This window comes from Nerophis ophidion, linkage group LG01 (genome assembly GCF_033978795.1).
Source record: "Nerophis ophidion isolate RoL-2023_Sa linkage group LG01, RoL_Noph_v1.0, whole genome shotgun sequence".
Classification (NCBI taxonomy): Eukaryota; Metazoa; Chordata; class Actinopteri; order Syngnathiformes; family Syngnathidae; genus Nerophis; species Nerophis ophidion.
The window spans coordinates 59,524,509-59,543,487 of NC_084611.1; the positions used below are offsets into that span (position 1 = coordinate 59,524,509).

An 18,979-nucleotide genomic window follows, 5' to 3' on the forward strand; every position below is an offset into this window, starting at 1 on the left:
ACACGTTGGGAAGACTATGTCTCCCGGCTGGCCTGGGAACGCCTCGGGATCCCCCGGGAAGAGCTAGACGAAGTGGCTGGGGAGAGGGAAGTCTGGGTTTCCCTGCTTAGGCTGTTGCCCCCGCGACCCGACCTCGGATAAGCGGAAGATGATGGATGGATGGATGGATGGATGTCTATTCTTGGTGTTGGGTTTTATCAAATAAATTTCCCCCAAAAATGCGACTTATACTCCAGTGTGACTTATATATGTGTTTTCCCTTCTTTATTATGCATTTTCGGCAGGTGCGACTTATACTCCGAAAATACGGTAATAAAGATCTCAAAGCAAGTTATCCATCAAATTGTGCAATATAAAAGTAGCAATAGATTTCAAGGTAAAATTGTGAAATTTTCTGTAGTTTTTACAGCATTTTTCTTTAAACTAAAAAAAAACAGTACTTTTTTACTGTTACAAACTGTAGTGCCGTTTTGGCATTTACAGTAATACGCAGACAAATTCACAGTTGTTTATTTGCGGTAAAAAAACAAAAATAGACAAACTGGCAGCTGCGGTGCCAAACTTTTACTGTAAAATTTTAGTTTTTTTTAAATTTACAGCAAAAAAACAAATGTACATTTTATAGTAACGTTCTGGCAACTCAGCTGCCTTTTTATAACCATAAAAACAGCAGTACTGTTATTTCATTTACAGTAATACACACGAAATGCTGAGTTGAAATTATTGCTTTTTTTAACTTTTTTTTTTTTTTAAAGTCTACTGACAAAATGCATTTAGCAATTGTATATGAATACTATTCATTGTTAGAACCTATGGATTAGGACGTTTGAACTGCATTGCTGTGTTGAAACGGTTGGTTTGCCCCTTAATGAGTTGTATTGGGGTCATCAGACACTGCCATCTACTGGCCGGTTGTTGAGCTGCAGCTCGGTGAAAGATGAGAAAGAGGACAAAGACGATAATCAGAGAGGACACCTGAGGAGAGGCGGAGAGGGCGGAGAGCAGCAGGAAGAATCTCAGCAGGCATGTGGGCGTTTTCAGAGCCTGTTTATTGTTGAGAGTGTGTGTGCACGTATGATGTGTGACTCACAGGGATATTAGCAGCGCCGCCTCCTCCTCCATATACTGTAGTCAGTGAGTGACCTACACACACTGACTTATTAACACACGGGTCTCAATCCGTGCCGTTCCTAATGTCATTCGCACTGCTTGAAACTTCATCTACAACAAACATGTCCGCGTCTTCTCCCCTACTGAGAGGACCGCCGTTCTGGCCATGATAATTAAGACGACAGCCACAATTTAGCATCAGGGAGCTGTGCGAGAGAAGGACAATTAATGTCCGACTAAGCACGGCTACTAACCTGATTAGTGATAGACGGAACACTGACCGTCATGTGTGTGTATCACACAACCACTGAGCAATGCAACAAGTCACGCACAAAATCACAAAAGCTAATCTCGTCGGATTTTTTTCACATCCCACCGTATACACACAAAACTTGATTGTCTTAAGGGTCACTTACGAGCAGCATATATATGACCTTAGGGATGAGCGATACGGCCTAAAATCAACACTCATTTACAAACCCCAAAACCAGTGAAGTTGGCACGTTGTGTAAATCGTAAATCCTTTTCAACCTATATTCAACTGAATGGACCGCAACGACAAGATACTTAACATTCGAACTGGAAAACTTTTGTTTTCTTTTGCAATGATTAGCTCATTTGGAATTTGATGCCTGCAACATGTTTCAAGTGGCAAAAAACACTGAGAACGTTGAAGAATGCTCATCAAACACTTATTTGGAACATCCCACAGGTGAACAGGCTAATTAGGAACAGGAGGGTGCCGTGATTGGGTATACAAACAGCTTCCCAAAAAAGGCTCAGTCTTTCACAAGAAAGGATGGGGCAAGGTAAACCCCCCTGTCCAAAACTGCGTGAGCAAATAGTCAAACAGTTTACGAACAACATTTCTCAAAGTGCAATTGCAAGAAATTTTGAGATATCAACATCTACGGTCCATAATATCATCAAAAGGTTCAGAGAATCTGGAAAAATCACTCCACGTAAGCGGCATGGCCGGAAACAAACATTGAATGACCGTGACCTTCGATCCCTCAGACGGCACTATATAAAATTCCCACATCAATCTCTAAAGGATATCACCACATGGGCTCAGGAACACTTCAGAAAACCACAGGCACTAAATACAGTTGGTCGCTACATCTGTAAGTGCAAGTTAATGCTCTACTATGCAAAGCGAAAGCCATTTATCAACAACATCCAGAAACGCCGCCGGCTTCTCTGGGCCCGAGATCATCTAAGATGGACTGATGCAAAGTCGAAAAGTGTTCTGTGGTCACAGTAGATTTATTGCAAAATATTTTTTACTTGAGGATTTTTGTGAAGAAGAAACATTACTTTTACTTAGTTGCATTGAGTTTCATTTCCTTTACTCTGCTCGCTACATCTATACAGTATATACAGTAAGACATATTTATTTGGCTCGTAAGAGAGACTTCTTATAGTGGGCACTATCAAATGACTCTGTTTCACCAATCCAACGCTTGCACGAGCGACCTTTGACGCGGACTCTAAGTACATGTCAACAGGTAACAATAGGCAAGAAAAATTGGTTTTGCATAGTATTGTGAAATAAAATGCTGGATAATTTGTCTCATAATAGCTGCCATTTTGGGGTTCCTATACCTATATATTACCCGTATGTTAAAGCACAGTACGTCTGACTACAGTCGCCATAATGCTGTGCATTCCATCTTAGCTTACCAAAGTTGTATTAAAACATTTTGAAAGATTTTTGAGTGCCGTGTGTAATGTTGTATATTCTCAATGTAACATCAAAGTTTTGGTATTGCTTGCTTCGAGTACTTGTTAATGTCATTTATTGAACAGTTGTCAACTTGCAGTCCGCATGTATCTCTTGTGTGTGACTGGCTTCTACTGGTCACACATTTCATTACAACATGGATCAAACAAAATTGTTTTGAGATTGGTAAGCGCAACCAGAATTAATACATACATTAAGCGCATCGGGTTATGAAGTGCACTGTAAATTTTGGAGCGAATGAAAGGATTTTAAGAAAATCAATCAATCAAAGTTTATTTATATAGCCCTTAAACACATCAGGGCAAGAAAAAGCTAACCCTATGGGCACAATGAGAAACCTCTGAGGGGATCGTAGATGTGGGGAACCCCTCCCTGCCCCCTGGTCGACCGGTACAATGGATGTCGAGTGGATTTAGTTATTGATTGATAACTAGTGATTGATTGATTGATCATTGAGTGGTCTGCTGCTTTCTCACTTCCTTGCTCCCGTTAAGTGTATTGTAGATCATAAATCACCATTTTCTTCATTAGCATTATGGTAATTTGTCACCTAAATGGGAATATATAAACATCCTAGCAGTCGGGATCCTAATGACAGCAGACATTGTACAGTAAGTGATCTTAGGGGCGGCATGGGGTAGTGGGTAGAGCAGTCGTGCCAGAAACCTGAGGGTTGCAGGTTCGCTCCCCGCCTATTGACATCCAAATCGCTGCCGTTGTGTCATTGGGCAGGACACTTCACCCTTGCCCCCGGAGCCGCTCACACTGGTGAATGAATGATGAATGAACGTTTGGTTGTGGTCGGAGGGGTCGTAGGGGCAAACTGGCAGCCACGCTTCCGTCAGTCTACCCCAGGGCAGCTGTGGCTACAGATGTAGCTTACCACCACCAGGAGTGAATGAATGATGGGTTCCCACTTCTCTGTGAGCGCTTTGAGTATCTCGTAATAGCAAAGCGCAACATAAATCTAATCCATTATTATTATTATTATTCTATTATGTTTGATGGCTCTCATGAAGTCTGCAGTGAGGAGTAATTATTAAGGACGAAAAAAAAGCGAAACGTCGAGATGCGTTCTTTAAATTAACGTGCCGCGTAAGCTCAAAATGATTGAAGTTCTCAGTCCTCCAGTGATGACGATACTAGTAAGAAATATAGTTTTTTTTCCCACAATGAAGGCAAAGATGAGTAACTTAGAAGCGGATCTACACTGTGTATGGACAGACTTTAGCCGCACTAGCAAGCAACCACTTTAAAGCCAGAGACAAAGATAGTGCATGACTAACAGCAGGCTTCACTCTGTTTCTTTCATTGCGCTATAAATAGCTAAAAAAGCTGAAGGAGAATTTTTGTATAGCTATTGGGGAATGTGAGAAATGGGATAAGGAACAATTGACTACATTTTGGGGCTGATCCAGATCACTGTCTGGATTCAGGACTGTGTTACTATTGGGAGGTAGGACTTGGCGGAGGTCTGCGCTCTGTGCTTTTCTAATTTATTTATCCTATTTTATACGCGGAGGCTAAATTGGGGCCCTAAATAGAATTGCATGACTCTCCCATAAAAATTTTTTTTCAGTTTTATTATTTATGTGAAACATTTTTTTAAGTTTTTTGATTTTATTTGATGCATGTTTTTCACTAAAACGACTTCGCTTTCAAGAAATTGTTCAATAAAATATTTTTCAGTACAAAATAATAAATACGACAAAATCAAAACCTTCATTTGTCTGGCCGGGATTTGAACACAGTACTTCTGTTCACTGACTCGGCATTAACACTGCACATCATGGAGTATTTTCCAGGTACTCGAGGAAATTTGCCATTTGTTGGGAATCCCTTTGAGGTAAAATTTCTGAAATTTCTTCACACCAAGAAGAGGCCTCCCACAGAACGTGGTAGGTAGAAGTTCTGCCTGCGAGGTCATCCTGTACCATCAAGAAAATCGGAAGATAGTTCAGTAATATTTTGCATTCATGAATCCTACTTTGCAGTGCTCACTTATTTCAGGTCCTTGACTTTCTTTTTTTCATCATAATCCTTATTTTCACTTTACAATACATCTCTTGCTTGCCTTTCTCCGTGAGGTCGTTTTCCCCTCTCTGCACATTGTTTTTTTCTGCTGCTTTACTCGTCTCCTGTTCTCCTCTGCTCACTCAAATAAATCTCTCAATCCCCGCCTCGCCACCCATCGAAATCCATGAAACACGCACGCATGCACGCACACTTGTATTTGTTACCTTCTTCAGACCTCTGAAAAATGCCTACCTCTTTAGGACCACCCTTTCTAGATATATAAAGATTTGTATTTACAACATTAATGATATATACATACTATGCAAATATGAAAAAGGTTGTTTGTAATTGCTTTTTAATCAGTATTTACTTTCAGTTATTACAGTATGTCTCTATGTACATATTTCTTTTCTTTTTTTTAATTAATTTGGCCAAAGGCGCCAAAATTAAATTTCTTACACACACTTGTTATTACATATGTCGGCCAGAGAGGGAGCTCTTTTAAAATGGACACAAAATTGGGACCGCCCTAATTTTGATAATATTTCACCACCAGGAGTGCAAATGAGACACTCTATATTAGATGCAATCCACCATGCATCCATTTTTTACCGCTTGTCCTCTTTGGGGTCGCGGTGGTGCTGGAGCCTATCTCAGCTGCACTCGGGTGGAAGGTGGTGTACACCCTGGACAAGTCATCCCCTCATCGCAGTGTTAGATGCAACGGTTTTCCGTATTGGGACCATGATTTTGGTCTAAACTTGTTCACCGGTCCTCATATGGCATAATTGCCAACCTTGAGACCTCCGAATTAGAGGGATGGGGGGAAGGGGATTTGGTGGTAGCGGGGGGTGTATATTGTAGCGTCCCGGAAGAGTTAGTGCTGCATTGTGTTTATGTTGTGTTACAGTGCGGATGTTCTCCCGAAATGTGTTTGCCATTCTTGTTTGTTGTGGGTTCACAGTGTGGCGCACATTTGTAAGATTGTTAAAGTTGTTTATACGGCCACCCTTTCTGTGACCTGTATGGCTGTTGACCAAGTATGCTTGCATTCACTTATGTTTGTGTAAAAGCCGCATATATCATGAAACTGGGCCGGCACGCTCTTTGTATGAAGGAAAAGCGGATGTGACGACAGGTTTAGAGGACGCTAAAGGCAGAGCCTTTCAGGCACGGCCCCAATATTGTTGTCCAGGGGGAAATCAGGAGAAATTCGGAAGAATGGTTTCCCAGGGAAATTTTCAGGAGGGGCACTGAAATTCGGGAGTCCCCCGGGAAAATCGGGAGGGTTGGTAAGTATGTCATACGGAAGGTAATTTTCCTTGTTGCCTTGTTGATGTCTCAAGGATATAAATACAAGGACACACACACACACACACACACACACACACTTGTATTTGTTACCTTCTTGAGCCCGGTGAAAAATGCCTACCTCTTTCGGACCACCCTTTCAAGATCTATAAAGATTTGTATTTACAACATTGATAATGTATGCATACTATGCAAATATAAAAGAGGTGAAGCTTTTAGTTTTTGTTTGAATTTTTTGTTTTTAAATATTTATTTCATGTTATTACAGTATGTCTCTATATACGTTTATTTTTATTTATTTTTATTAATTTTGGCCAAAAGGGGGTGCATTTAAATTTCTTACACTTCTTATTACATATGTTGGCCAGAGGGGGGAGCACTTCAAAATTTTACACACACTTGGTATTTCATATGTTGACCAAAGGGGGAGCACTTTTAAAACCAACACACAATTTGAAAAATCCCTCCTTTTAAAGACCACCATAATGTTTATATATTTCACCACCAGGGGTGCAAATGAGACATTCTCTATTAGATGCAATGGTTTTCCGTATTTGGACCATGATTTTGGTCCTAACTTGTTCACCGTTACTCATATGGAAGGTACTTTTCCTTGTTGATGTATCGAGAAGGGTAGCAATACAAGAACACACAAGTGTGCGCGCATACTTGCACAAACACACAACCCCTCCAGGCAGCAGCCACAACGGCCCAATATTAATAAATCTGCTCCTTTATTGGTGCTGAGTGTCTCTGGCAGGAGCGGAAAAAGGGGGAGGAGGAGGTGACAGACTGAAGACACTTCATGAACAAAACAGAAGGAATGAGAGCATAAGATGGATTCAAAGAGAACAATGGTAAACAAGCAGAGACTAAACAATCTCAGGGTACCTCAGGATAAGATATGGTCATGCTGCGATTCGTGTGAAACAAAAACTAACAAAAAATAAATGTCACCGTTAACAGGGATGTTAGCATCAGGGTTTTATGGTGCTGGTAGTAGGGATCAACCATTTCATTTTTAATAGTGAGTACTATTGACAATGTAACAATATTAAAGGCCTACTGAAACACACCACACAGTCTGATAGTTTATATATCAATGATTAAATATTAACATTGCAACACATGCCAATATGGCCTTTTTACTTTACTAAATTACACTTTTAAATTTCCTGGGAGTTTCGTCTTCAAAACGTTGTGTAATGATGACGTGTACGCAAGACGTCACAGGTTTTTAGGAAGTATGAGCGCTGCACACACACACAGCTAAAAGTCGTCTGCTTTAACGGCATAATTACACAATATTTTGGACATCTGTGTTGCTGAATATTTTGCAATTTGTTCAATTAATATTGGAGAAGTCACAGTAGAAAGATGGAGTTGGGAAGCTTTAGCCTTTAGCCACACAAACACACGGTGATTCCTTGTTTAAAATTCCTGGAGGTGAAACTTTCCTATGGATCAGAGCGCGGTCAAGCCAACATGGATCCCTTCCAAATGTCAATCAGCAGGTTTCGGTGAGAAAATTGTGGTTAAAAAGTCAGTTCTTACCGGAGAAAAGCTGAGCTTGTGCCGTCGACTCCCCTGAGACACTGTGCGTCAAGACACCCGTGGAGACACCCTTCCGACTATCAGGTACTATTCAACTCACTAAAACACTAGCAACACAATAGAAAGATAAGGGATTTCCCAGAATTAACCTAGTAAATGTGTCTAAAAACATCGGAATCCGTCCCAATGCAATCACGTTTTTTTTGTAACTTTTTTTTTCCTTCTTTCTAGTCCGTCGCTATCAATATTTTCAAACACAAATCTTTCATCCTTGCTCATATTAATGGGGAAATTGTCGTTTTCTCGTTCCGAATAGCACTTTTTGTTGGAGGCTCCCATTAAGAACAATGTGAATATGTGAGGAGCCATCACACGGGTGACGTCATCGTCTGCGACTTCCGGTAGAGGCAGGGCATTTCTCTTAGGACCGAAAGTTGCGAACTTTATCGCGGTTGTTCTCTACTAAATCCTTTCTGCAAAAATATGGCAATATTGCGAAATTATCAAGTATGACACAAAGAATGGACCTGCTGTCCCCGTTTAAATAAGAAAATCTCATTTCAGTAGGCCTTTAACACCATATTTAAAAAAGTGGCTTAATTTTGTTATGACCTTTTGTAACAGTGGTGAACCTGTGTTGTTTTTTTCCCTGTGTGTGTGTGTGATAATTGCGTTCCTATCCAGTGCTCTTAAGCGGTAATGTTTTTTTTCTGAAAGAATCAATAAAGTACTATCTATCCATCTATCTATCTATCTATCTATCTACCTATCTATCTATCTATCTATCCATCCATCTATCTATCTATCTATCTATCTATCTATCTATCTATCTATCTATCTATCTATCTATCTCACTTTCCCTGTCTGCCCACACTTGTCCCTGATTGGCAACAAGGACACACCTGTGCCTGGTCGCCAATCAGGCTTCTATGTAAGCCTGAAAGACAGGGATGGACCGTTGTTCTTTGTACATTACGAGTGGCGGTTCTCCTAATCCTGTTTTTTGTTTGAGTTATTGTGTCCGTTTCCACTGCCTGCGGAACGGCACCGACTTGGCGGTGACGCGCAGCTTCTATATTTGCCGGACGCCGCAACAAATCCGTTCAATTAAGCTAAAGTCTGTTTGTTTTGGACAGGAAACCATGCGCAAACAAAAAAAAAAAATATCCCGTGTATCGTATTTTTCAGACTATTTTATTTGGTACATGGTGAAACGATAAGTGTGACCAGTATATGGCGTCCACACATAAGAGATATGTGTAGACTGCAATATGACTTAAGTAAACATCACCAATATGTTATACTGTATGTTCCACTGAAAATATGGAACATTACACACGGTTCCCAAAAATCGATCAAAATGTTTGAGTATGACTTTGGTAAGGTATGAAGATGCACTGTTTGATTGATTGTATTGTGCTTCAACATACGAATATTATTAAAGTGTGTGTATAAGGTAAGGCATTATCTGGCGTTTTGTTTCGCAATATTAAGCAAAATAAACGTTATTGTTTGTGGGATCTGCATAAGTCCTGAAAATGTGCGTGATTCCACATTTGTAGTCGGTGCCGACACCGTAGTCGATAAGCTTCTTTTTTTTCTTGATCTTCTTGTTATGGGACATTCATCCTCCGCTTTTGCCATTTGTACAAACCCCGTTTCCATATGAGTTGGAAAATTATGTTAGATGTAAATATAAACGGAATACAATGATTTGCAAATCATTTTCAACCCATATTCAGTTGAATATGCTACAAAGACAACATATTGGATGTTCAAATTGATAAACATTGTTTTTTTTTTGCAAATAATCATTAATTTTGGAATGTGATGCCAGCAACACGTGACAAAGAAGTTGGGAAAAGTGGCAATAAGTACTGATAAAGTTGAGGAATGCTCATCAAACCCTTATTTGGAACATCCCACAGGTGTGCAGGGTAATTGGGAACAGGTGGGTGCCATGATTGGGTATAAAAGCAGCTTCCATGAAATGCTAAGAAATTCACAAAAAGGATGGTTTGAGGGTCACCACTTTCTAAGCAAATTGTCGAACAGTTTTAGAACAACATTTCTCAACGAGTTATTGCAAGGAATTAAGGGATTTTACCATCTACGGTCCGTAAAATCATCAAAAAGTTCAGAGATTCTGGAGAAATCACTGCACGTAAGCGATGATATTATGGACCTTTGATCCCTCAGGCGGTACTGCATCAAAAACTGACATCAGTGTGTAAAGGATATTACCACATGGGCTCAGGAACACTTCATAAAACCCCTGTCAGTAACTACAGTTGGTCGCTACATCTGTAAGTGCAAGTTAAAACGCCACTATGCAAAGCCAAACCCATTTATCAACAATATCCTGAAACGCCGCCAGCTTGGCTGGGCCCGAGCTCACCTAAGATGGACTGATGCAAAGTGGAAAGGTGTTCTGTGGTCTGACGAGTCCACATTTCAAATTATATTTGGAAACAAAGGACGTGGTGACCCCCAGAACAAAGAGGAAAATAACCATTCGGATTGTTATAGGCGCAAAGTTCAAAAGCAAGTATCAGTGATGGTATAGGGTGTATTAGTGCCCAAGGCATGGATAACTTAAACATCTGTGAAGGCACCATTAATGATGAAAGGTCCATACAGGTTTTGGAGCAACATATGTTGTCATCCAAGCAACGTTATCATGGACGCCCCTGCTTATTTCAGCAAGACAGTCCCTGCTTATTTCAACAAGACAAGTGTTACAACAGCGTGGCTTCGTAAAAAAAGAGTGCGGGTACTTTCCTGGCCCGCCTGCAGTCCAGACCTGTCCCCCATCGAAAATGTGTGGCGCATTATGAAGCATAAAATACGACAGCGGAGAACCCGGACTGTTGAACGACTGAAGCTCTACATAAAACAAGAATGGAAAATAACTCCACTTTCAAAGCTTCAACAATTAGTTTCCTCAGTTCCCAAACATTTATTGAGTGCATTTAAAAGAAAAGGTGATGTAACACAGTGGTGAACATGCCCTTTCCCAACTACTTTGGCACCTGTTGCAGCCATGAAATTCAAAGTTAATTATTATTTGCAAAAAAAACAAAGTGTATGAGTTTGAACATCAAATATCTTGTCTTTGTAGTGCATTCAACTGAATATGGGTTGAAAAGGATTTGCAAATCATTGTATTCCGTTTAGATTTACATCCAACACAATTTCCCAACTCATATGGAAACGGGGTTTGTTCCTTCGACGGCATCTTCTCCCCGTCATCTTTGTTGTAGCGGTGTTGCGTGCAAGGACAGGGGTGGAAGAAGTGTCAAATGATGGAGCGAACTGTTTTGATGACATTCAGACTTTACTTAAATCAATAACAGAGCAGCATCTCCTCATCCGCCGGATATGTGTCCCGTGAAAAAACGTGCAACCGGAACTCTCTAATAACTAAAGTTACTTGGGTGAATTATGTAAACTCACTTCCCTAATATGCTTTAGCACTTTAATGGCGAGTATACTTGTAGATATTAGTAAAAAATTTACACTACTTTATATTAGAAATGGCAAAAGCATAGGATGAATGTCTCATAACAAGAAGATAGAGAAAAAAAAGAAGCTTATCGACTCCGGTGTCAGCACCAACTACACAGGCGGACGCGCACAATTTTTCAGGACTCATGCAGATCCCAAATACAGATCAGCAGGTACCAGAAGGTAAGAAAAGTAGCTTTTGTATAATATTGCGAAACAAAACGCCAGATGATTTGCTTACCTTATACACACACCATAATAATACTTGTATGTTGAAGCAAAGTACAATCTATCAAGCGGTGCGGCTTCATAGCTTACCAAGGTCGTACTAAAACATTTTGATAGATTTTTGAGTGCCGTGTGTAATGTTCTATATTTTCAATGGGACGTATAAAATGTTGGTTTTCCAGTGGTGTTCAAATTCCAGTCAACACGTATCTCTTATGTTTGACTGCCATCTACTGTCATCTACATTCACTCATCATTTCACCAGGTACCAAATAAAATAGCTTTGAGGTCGGTAAACAAAACCAGAATTATTCTGTACATTATGCGCACTGGGTTATAAGACGCACTTTTGAGTTTTGAGGGGGAAAAAAAAAAGGATTTTAAAGGCCTACTGAAACCCACTACTACCCACCACGCAGTCTGATAGTTTATATATCAATGATGAAATATTAACATTGCAACACATGCCAATATGGCCTTTTTACTTTACTAAATTACAATTTCCCGGGAGTTTCGTCTTCGAAAAGTCGTGTAATGATGACGTGTACGCAAGACGTCACAGGTTTTTAGGAAGTATGAGCGCTGCACACACACACAGCTAAATGTCGTCTGCTTTAATGGCATAATTATACAGGTTTTTGGACATCCGTGTTGCTGAATCTTTTGCAATTTGTTCAATTAATATTGGAGAAGTCACAGTAGAAAGATGGAGGTGAGAAGCTTTAGCCTTTAGCCACACAAACACACGGTGATTCCTTGTTTTAAATTCCTGGAGGTGAAACTTTCCTATGGATCAGAGCGCGGTCAAGCCAACATGGATCCCTTCCAAATGTCAACCAGCAGGTTTCGGTGAGAAAATTGTGGTTAAAAAGTCAGTTCTTACCGGAGAAAAGCTGAGCTTGTGCCGTCGACTCCCCTGAGACACTGCGCGTCAAGACACCCGTGGAGACACCCTTCCAACTATCAGGTACTATTTAACTCACTAAAACACTAGCAACACAATAGAAAGATAAGGGATTTCCCAGAATTAACCTAGTAAATGTGTCTAAAAACATCGGAATCCGTCCCAATGCAATCATGTTTTTTTTTTGTAACTTTTTTTTTTCTTTCTTTCTAGTCTGTCGCTATCAATATTTTCAAACACAAATGTTTCATCGTCCCTCAAATTAATGGGGAAATTGTCGTTTTCTCGTTCCGAATAGCACTTTTTGTTGGAGGCTCCCATTAAGAACAATGTGAATATGTGAGGAGCCATCACACGGGTGACGTCATCGTCTGCGACTTCCGGTAGAGGCAGGGCATTACTCTTAGGACCGAAAGTTGCGAACTTTATCGCGGATGTTCTCTACTAAATCCTTTTAGCAAAAATATGGCAATATCGCGAAATGATCAAGTATGACACATAGAATGGACCTGCTATCCCCGTTTGAATAAGAAAATCTAATTTCAGTAGGCCTTTAAGTGCGCGTTATAGTCCAGAAAATTATTCTACTTTTGACTTCTTTTTTTTTCTAATTTTTTATTTGTCTAGCTGTACATCGTCTATATGTACGTTTGCACTAAAGACGGAGCAGCTTCAATTTCATTGTACATGTGTGCAGTGACAATAAAAAAGTCATTCTCTTGTGGATCAATCCACCTTCCTCTTACATGCCATGTACGTCTGGCTGCACAATGCTGACACAGCAACAATCCTCTCTCCAACTCGTATTAATGTAATTGGTCATTTTATGTTGTTATGCTGCTGTTGGCAACATTTACGCAGCTGCCAAGATGGCGCTAAAATGCCTAGGCAATGCAATGTAATAGAATATGAAACCAAGGTTGCTTTGCATATGTGTGTGCACACAAACTCAATGGGCGTGAGTGACAGCCGTAAACATCAATCATTTTTTTTCAGGCCAGCAAAAGGAGTTATTACATAAACTTAGTAAGTATGAAAAATATAGACAATGTTAATGGGAACATGATCTAGCCGGTAGCACCCTTGTTATATCTTGTGGTTTGACTATTGTAACTGTGCACACGTTGCAAACAGCCTCCTTAAAGGCCTACTGAAATTAGATTTTCTTGTTTAAACGGGGATAGCAGGTCCATTCTGTGTGTCATACTTGATCATTTCGCGATATTGCCATATTTTTGCTGAAAGGATTTAGTAGAGAACATCCACGATAAAGTTCGCAACTGTCGGTGCTAAGAGAAAAGCCCTGCTTCTACCAGAAGTCGCAGACGATGGCAAGTGTGGGGGCTCCTCACATATTCACATTGTTTTTAATGGGAGCCTCCAACAAAAAGTGCTATTCGGACCGAGTAAACGACAATTTCCCCATTAATTTAAACGAGGATGAAAGATTTGTGTTTGAAGATATTGATAGCGACGGACTAGAAAAAAATAAAAATAAACGAGTTATCTTTCTATTGTGTTGCTAGTGTTTTAGTGAGTTTAATATTACCTGATAGTCGGAAGGGTGTCTCCACAGGTGTCTTGAGGCGCAGTGTCTCAGGGAAGTCGACGGCATCTTCATGGACGGCCCAAGCTCAGCTTTTCTCCGGTAAGAAGCGACTTTTTAACCACAATTTTCTCACCGAAACCGGCTGGTTGACATTTGGTAGGGATCCATGTTGGCTTGACCGCACTCTGATCCACAGTAAATTTTCACCTCCAGGAATTTTAAACAAGGAATCACCGTGTGTTTGTGTGGCTAAAGGCTAAAGTTTCCCAACTCCATCTTTCTACTGTGACTTCTCCAATATCAATTGAACAAATTGCAAAAGATTCAGCAACACAGATCTCCAAAATACTGTGTAAAGCAGACGACATTTAGCTGAGTGTGTGCGCAGCGCTCATACTTCCTTAAAACGCGTGACGTCTTGCGTACACGTCATCATTACACGACGTTTTCAAGACGAAATTCCCGTGAAATTTAAAATTGTAATTTAGTAAATTAAAAAGGCCGTATTGGCATGTGTTGCAATGTTAATATTTCATCATTGATATATAAACTATCAGACTGTGTGGTGGGTAGTAGTGGGTTTCAGTAGGCCTTAATTTCTGTTTCCATCTACACTTCTTGAACTTTACTAAACACTTGTTTCTTGGTGTTGTTGCAAGCTAGCATATAAGGTAGCTTAGTGATTAGGCATGCATGCTCCTGGCTTGCTCTTGGTGTGTAACATGCTTAACCTCGTCCTCAAGGAATAATGATTATTGATAATAATACGTAGGATATCAAGCAATGCACAAAAATCTGCCAGCACAGATCAGTGGCCAATTGATGGGCATATCCCTAGTAGTTGATATTTGCAGCATTATTAAGACATAGTGATGCAGACATATGGCAGTTTCAGTTCAACATACTGTACCTTATTTTTCAGACTGTATGGTGCACTTAAATCATTTTCATTTTCTCAAAACGCGACAGTGCGCTTTATAACCCAGTGCGCCTAATGTGCGGCATAATTCTGGTTGTGCTTATCGACCTGAAAGCTATTTTATTTGGTACATGGTGAAATGTTAGGTGTGACCAGTAGATGGCAGTCACACATAAGAGATCGTGTATATATACTGCAATATGACTCAAGTAAACAACAACAACATTTTATATGTTCCATTGAAAATATAGAACATTCCACACGGCGCTCAAAAATCTATCAAAATGTTTAAGTACGACTTTGGTAAGCTATGAAGCCGCACCGCTTGATGGATTGTACTGTGCTTCAACATACGAGTATTATTATGGTGTGTGTTTAAGGTAAGATGTATTATCTTCAGTTTTGTTTCGCAATATTATATAAAAGCAACTTTTCTTACCTTCTGGTACCTGCTGATGTGTATTTGGGATCTGAAAATTTTTGCACGTCTGCCTTTGTAGTCAGGAGAGTTAAATTAATAATAATAATGATAATACCATATTTTCCAGACCATAGGGCGCACCAGATTATACATAACATGCCTACATAACATGTACTGGTGGTTCTTTGGTCAAAATGTTGCATAGAATATGTTTTACTGATCATCTTCAAGTCGCTTTCTGACAGTCACTTTAGGATCCGCTGTTTTGTGGGCGGTCTTATCTACGTGGCTTGATAGATTTTTGAGTGCCTTATGGATGGATGCCTTATGTAGTAATGTTCTATATTTTCAATGGAACATATAACATTTTGGTGTTGTTTACCTAAGTCATAAGCAGTCCACACATATCTCTTACATGTGACTGCCATCTACTGCTCACACTTATCATTTCACCATGTGCCAAATAAAATAGCTTCGAGGTCTGTAAGCTCAAACAAAATTATTCCGTACATTAGGTGCACTGTCGAGTTTTGAGAAAATGAAAAGATTTTAAGAAAAATATGGTATTAATAATAAACAAATACGTTATACATTTATTCTTGTTGCTTTTATTCGATTAAGAATTGTTCCAAATAAGAATTGTGATTCCTTCAATAATTTTTTTTTTTTTTTTTTTTACACATTTTGACAAATTGTATTACATGGGCGCATTGTTAAGAAGATCGAAGTCGTTCCTTGATATCTCTCCTTCAATGGATTATTCAGGACACCTGATTTCTAGCTCCAAAATGGCCGCCAAGCGCCCGAGGTGGTTCATGTGGTAATGACATCGGCAATCTTGGTTTAGAGCGCCAATCCCAGCCATCAGTCAGCTGTGACAGATTGGGGATATGAGCTAAGGAGCCGTTTAGCTTTGCTGTGAGTGCATGTTTGTGCGTGAGAGTATGTGTGTGGGGTGTGGGGGAGCTATCTGTTGCAGAAGCATCAATACACTCTCGACAGGCCATTTTCCTACGCCTGCTCCCAGCCGTGGCTTGTTGCTGGGGTAACTGCCGCCATTTTACCTTCCCCGGCTGCACCACTGAAAGATTTCATTAAAGGCTGATAGGATTTTTGTCTCCTCCCGTCACGGTCTGAACCAGCATCATTTGTACTTCTGCCCAAATTGTTGATTACATAAGGCTGATGGCCGTCACCTGCACGCCGCCCAGCAAAGAGATGTTCTCATTCCAGGGTGAAAGGCGCGAAGGAAATGTTCCTTGCGGGGTAAATATATAAAGTGCTGAGTCGACTCCGGCGCTAATTCAACGTCAGCTGCTGTGCGCTGCTAATGATGGTGGCGGCGAACGTCACGGTGTGAACTTACCTGTCCGTGAGGCTGCATGTTGCTGTAGGGGATGTTCTGGTTCAACACCTTCTGTTTCATCAGCAACATTCGCTTCTGCTCCTCGCTCAGATGGGCTGTTTGGCCCGGGATCGGCCCCTGGGTTTGCCCCGGCCCTGCTCCCTGGCCCCCGCCGCCTCCCCCGGCCATGTAGGGAGGCAACATAGGGTTCTTGACCTGACCGTTGCCGCCCATGGGCGGGGTCATCCTGTGGCCCATGTGATCGGCGCCGCTGAAGTGACTGAGTGGTTTGGTGTTGCTGTACGACAACATGGCCGCCGTTTGCTGCTGCTGCTGATGTTTGGACAGCGGGGTCTGCTGCTGCTGGCCCATTATGCCCATGTGGTTGTGAGGGAGGTAGTTGGTCATGGGAGCTTTAGGTCCATTGTTGGGGGACATCCCGGCTACTAGAGGGGGCTGTGGTGCGTTAAAGGCTTGTGGTGGATACATCATCGGGCTGTTGGGTTTGTCTTGGTTAAAGGGCCCGGCGTTGTAAGGGCTGGTCGGGGGTCCCGCTGGAGACCAGTTGGCTGCTTGCTGCTGTTGCTGCTTCTGCTGCAGCAACTTTGCACGTTGTTGAGCGGCCATTGCTTTGAGTTGCTCCGCAGGGGAAAGTTCCGGCGTCACAGGTCCTACCGGCTGACCCGGGACAACTCCAGACGCCGTCTGTCCCGTGCCTGCCTGACTCACACCAGGGCCCGGGTTCATCATGTACCCGTTGGCAGGCCTTGAAACTGCTTGCGTCTGAGCCTGAGTCGGGGTCTGGGGAGATCGGGCCACGCAGTTGTGTAACGGGGATCCAGACGCCATGGCGACGGCGGGGGACTGCTGCAGAGGTTGCTGAGGAGGTGTGCCGTTGGCGGTGGTGGCGAACTGCGGGCCTGATGATGAAGGTCGGACCTGAGGGGCACAGAAAAATCAATAAAAGTGCAATTAGCGGCATATTTAACCAACCATCTATCCGTCCATTTTCTACTGTTTGTCCCTTTTTGGGGTCGCGGGGGGGTGCTGGAGCCTATCCTAGCTGCATTTGGGCGGAAGGCGGGGTACACCCTGGACAAGTCCCAACCTCATCGCAGTGCCAACACAGATAGACAGACAACATTCACACTCACATTCACACACTAGGGCCGATTTAGTGTTGCCAATCAACCTATCCCCAGGTGCATGTCTTTGGAGGTGGGAGGAACCCGGAGGGAACCCACGCAGTCAGGGGGAAAACATGCAAACTCCACACAGAAAGATCCCGAGCACAGGATTGAACCCAGGACTACTCAGGACCTTAGTATTGTGAGGCACATGCACTAACCCCTGTTCCACTGTGCATTATTTAAATACAAATACAGATGAACCCTTATAAGTCGCTGTGTTTGTATGGACAAACCATCTATGTCAGACATGGGAAAAATACGGTTTGTTGGCAACAGGCGGCCCATTAAGATTTTTAATCCGGCCCGCCGGACGTCCTACATCATTTTTTAGATCATTAACATCAAAACTGTAGACTTCATTATGATGTGCAGTGCTGTTTTTAAATGACCCTAAGTATTGAAATATAGAAAGTATTTCAATGGTTGAAATCTGCGCTTTTGAGTGTTATGAGTTATTAGGGCTGGGTGATATGGCCTTTTTTCAATATCTCGATATTTGTAGGCCATTTCACGATACACGATAAATATCTCAATATTTTGCCTGAGCCTTGAATGAACACTTGACACATATAATCACAGCAGTATGATGATTCTGTGTCTACATTAAAACATTATTGTTCATACTGCTTTAATATATGCTCATTTTAAACTTTCTTGCAGAGAGGGAAATCACAACTAAGTCAATTAACGAAAACTGTATTTATTAAACAGTCATTAAGCAGTGGCACAAACATTCATGTCATTTCAATACAGAAAGTGCAAGATTGTCAGAGACATTTTAAAACAACCTATGAGTGCACTTTTGTGTATGATGTCACAAAGATGACATATCAAAACAACACTAAATTAAAGAACACTTTTTGTACAGAACGCCACTACAATCGATTAAAACAAATAAAGTGCACTTTTGTGCATGATGTCACACAAGATATTTCAATAACTGTCAAATAAAAATGAGCTGCATAGTAGGAAATTAAATAGTGTTTGTTCTTCGCTATGTGGTGGGTTATTGCGGACCTTATCTCCTTCTGTTGTTGAGTAGTTTTTTCATACGGTGTTGATATGGGAATTGTTGCCTCTGCATTTTGTTGGAGTGGCACCCAACGGAGTGCCAACCGCGATATATCGATTATATCGATATATCGCCCAGCCCTACGAGTTATTACGGTAATCTACGTCAC

The 18,979-nt window shown here is 41.3% G+C and overlaps 1 protein-coding gene across 1 annotated transcript in view; it reads right to left on the reverse strand.

Moving 5' to 3' along the window:
• The window catches only part of maml3 (mastermind-like transcriptional coactivator 3), a 328,731-nt gene that overhangs the window by 120,340 nt on the left and 189,412 nt on the right, over positions 1 to 18,979 (reverse strand). Inside the window, exon 3 of the mRNA XM_061908491.1 lies at positions 16,630 to 17,547. Within this exon, the coding sequence (XP_061764475.1) occupies positions 16,630 to 17,547 (918 nt within the window). The remainder of the gene's footprint in view (positions 1 to 16,629; positions 17,548 to 18,979) is intronic.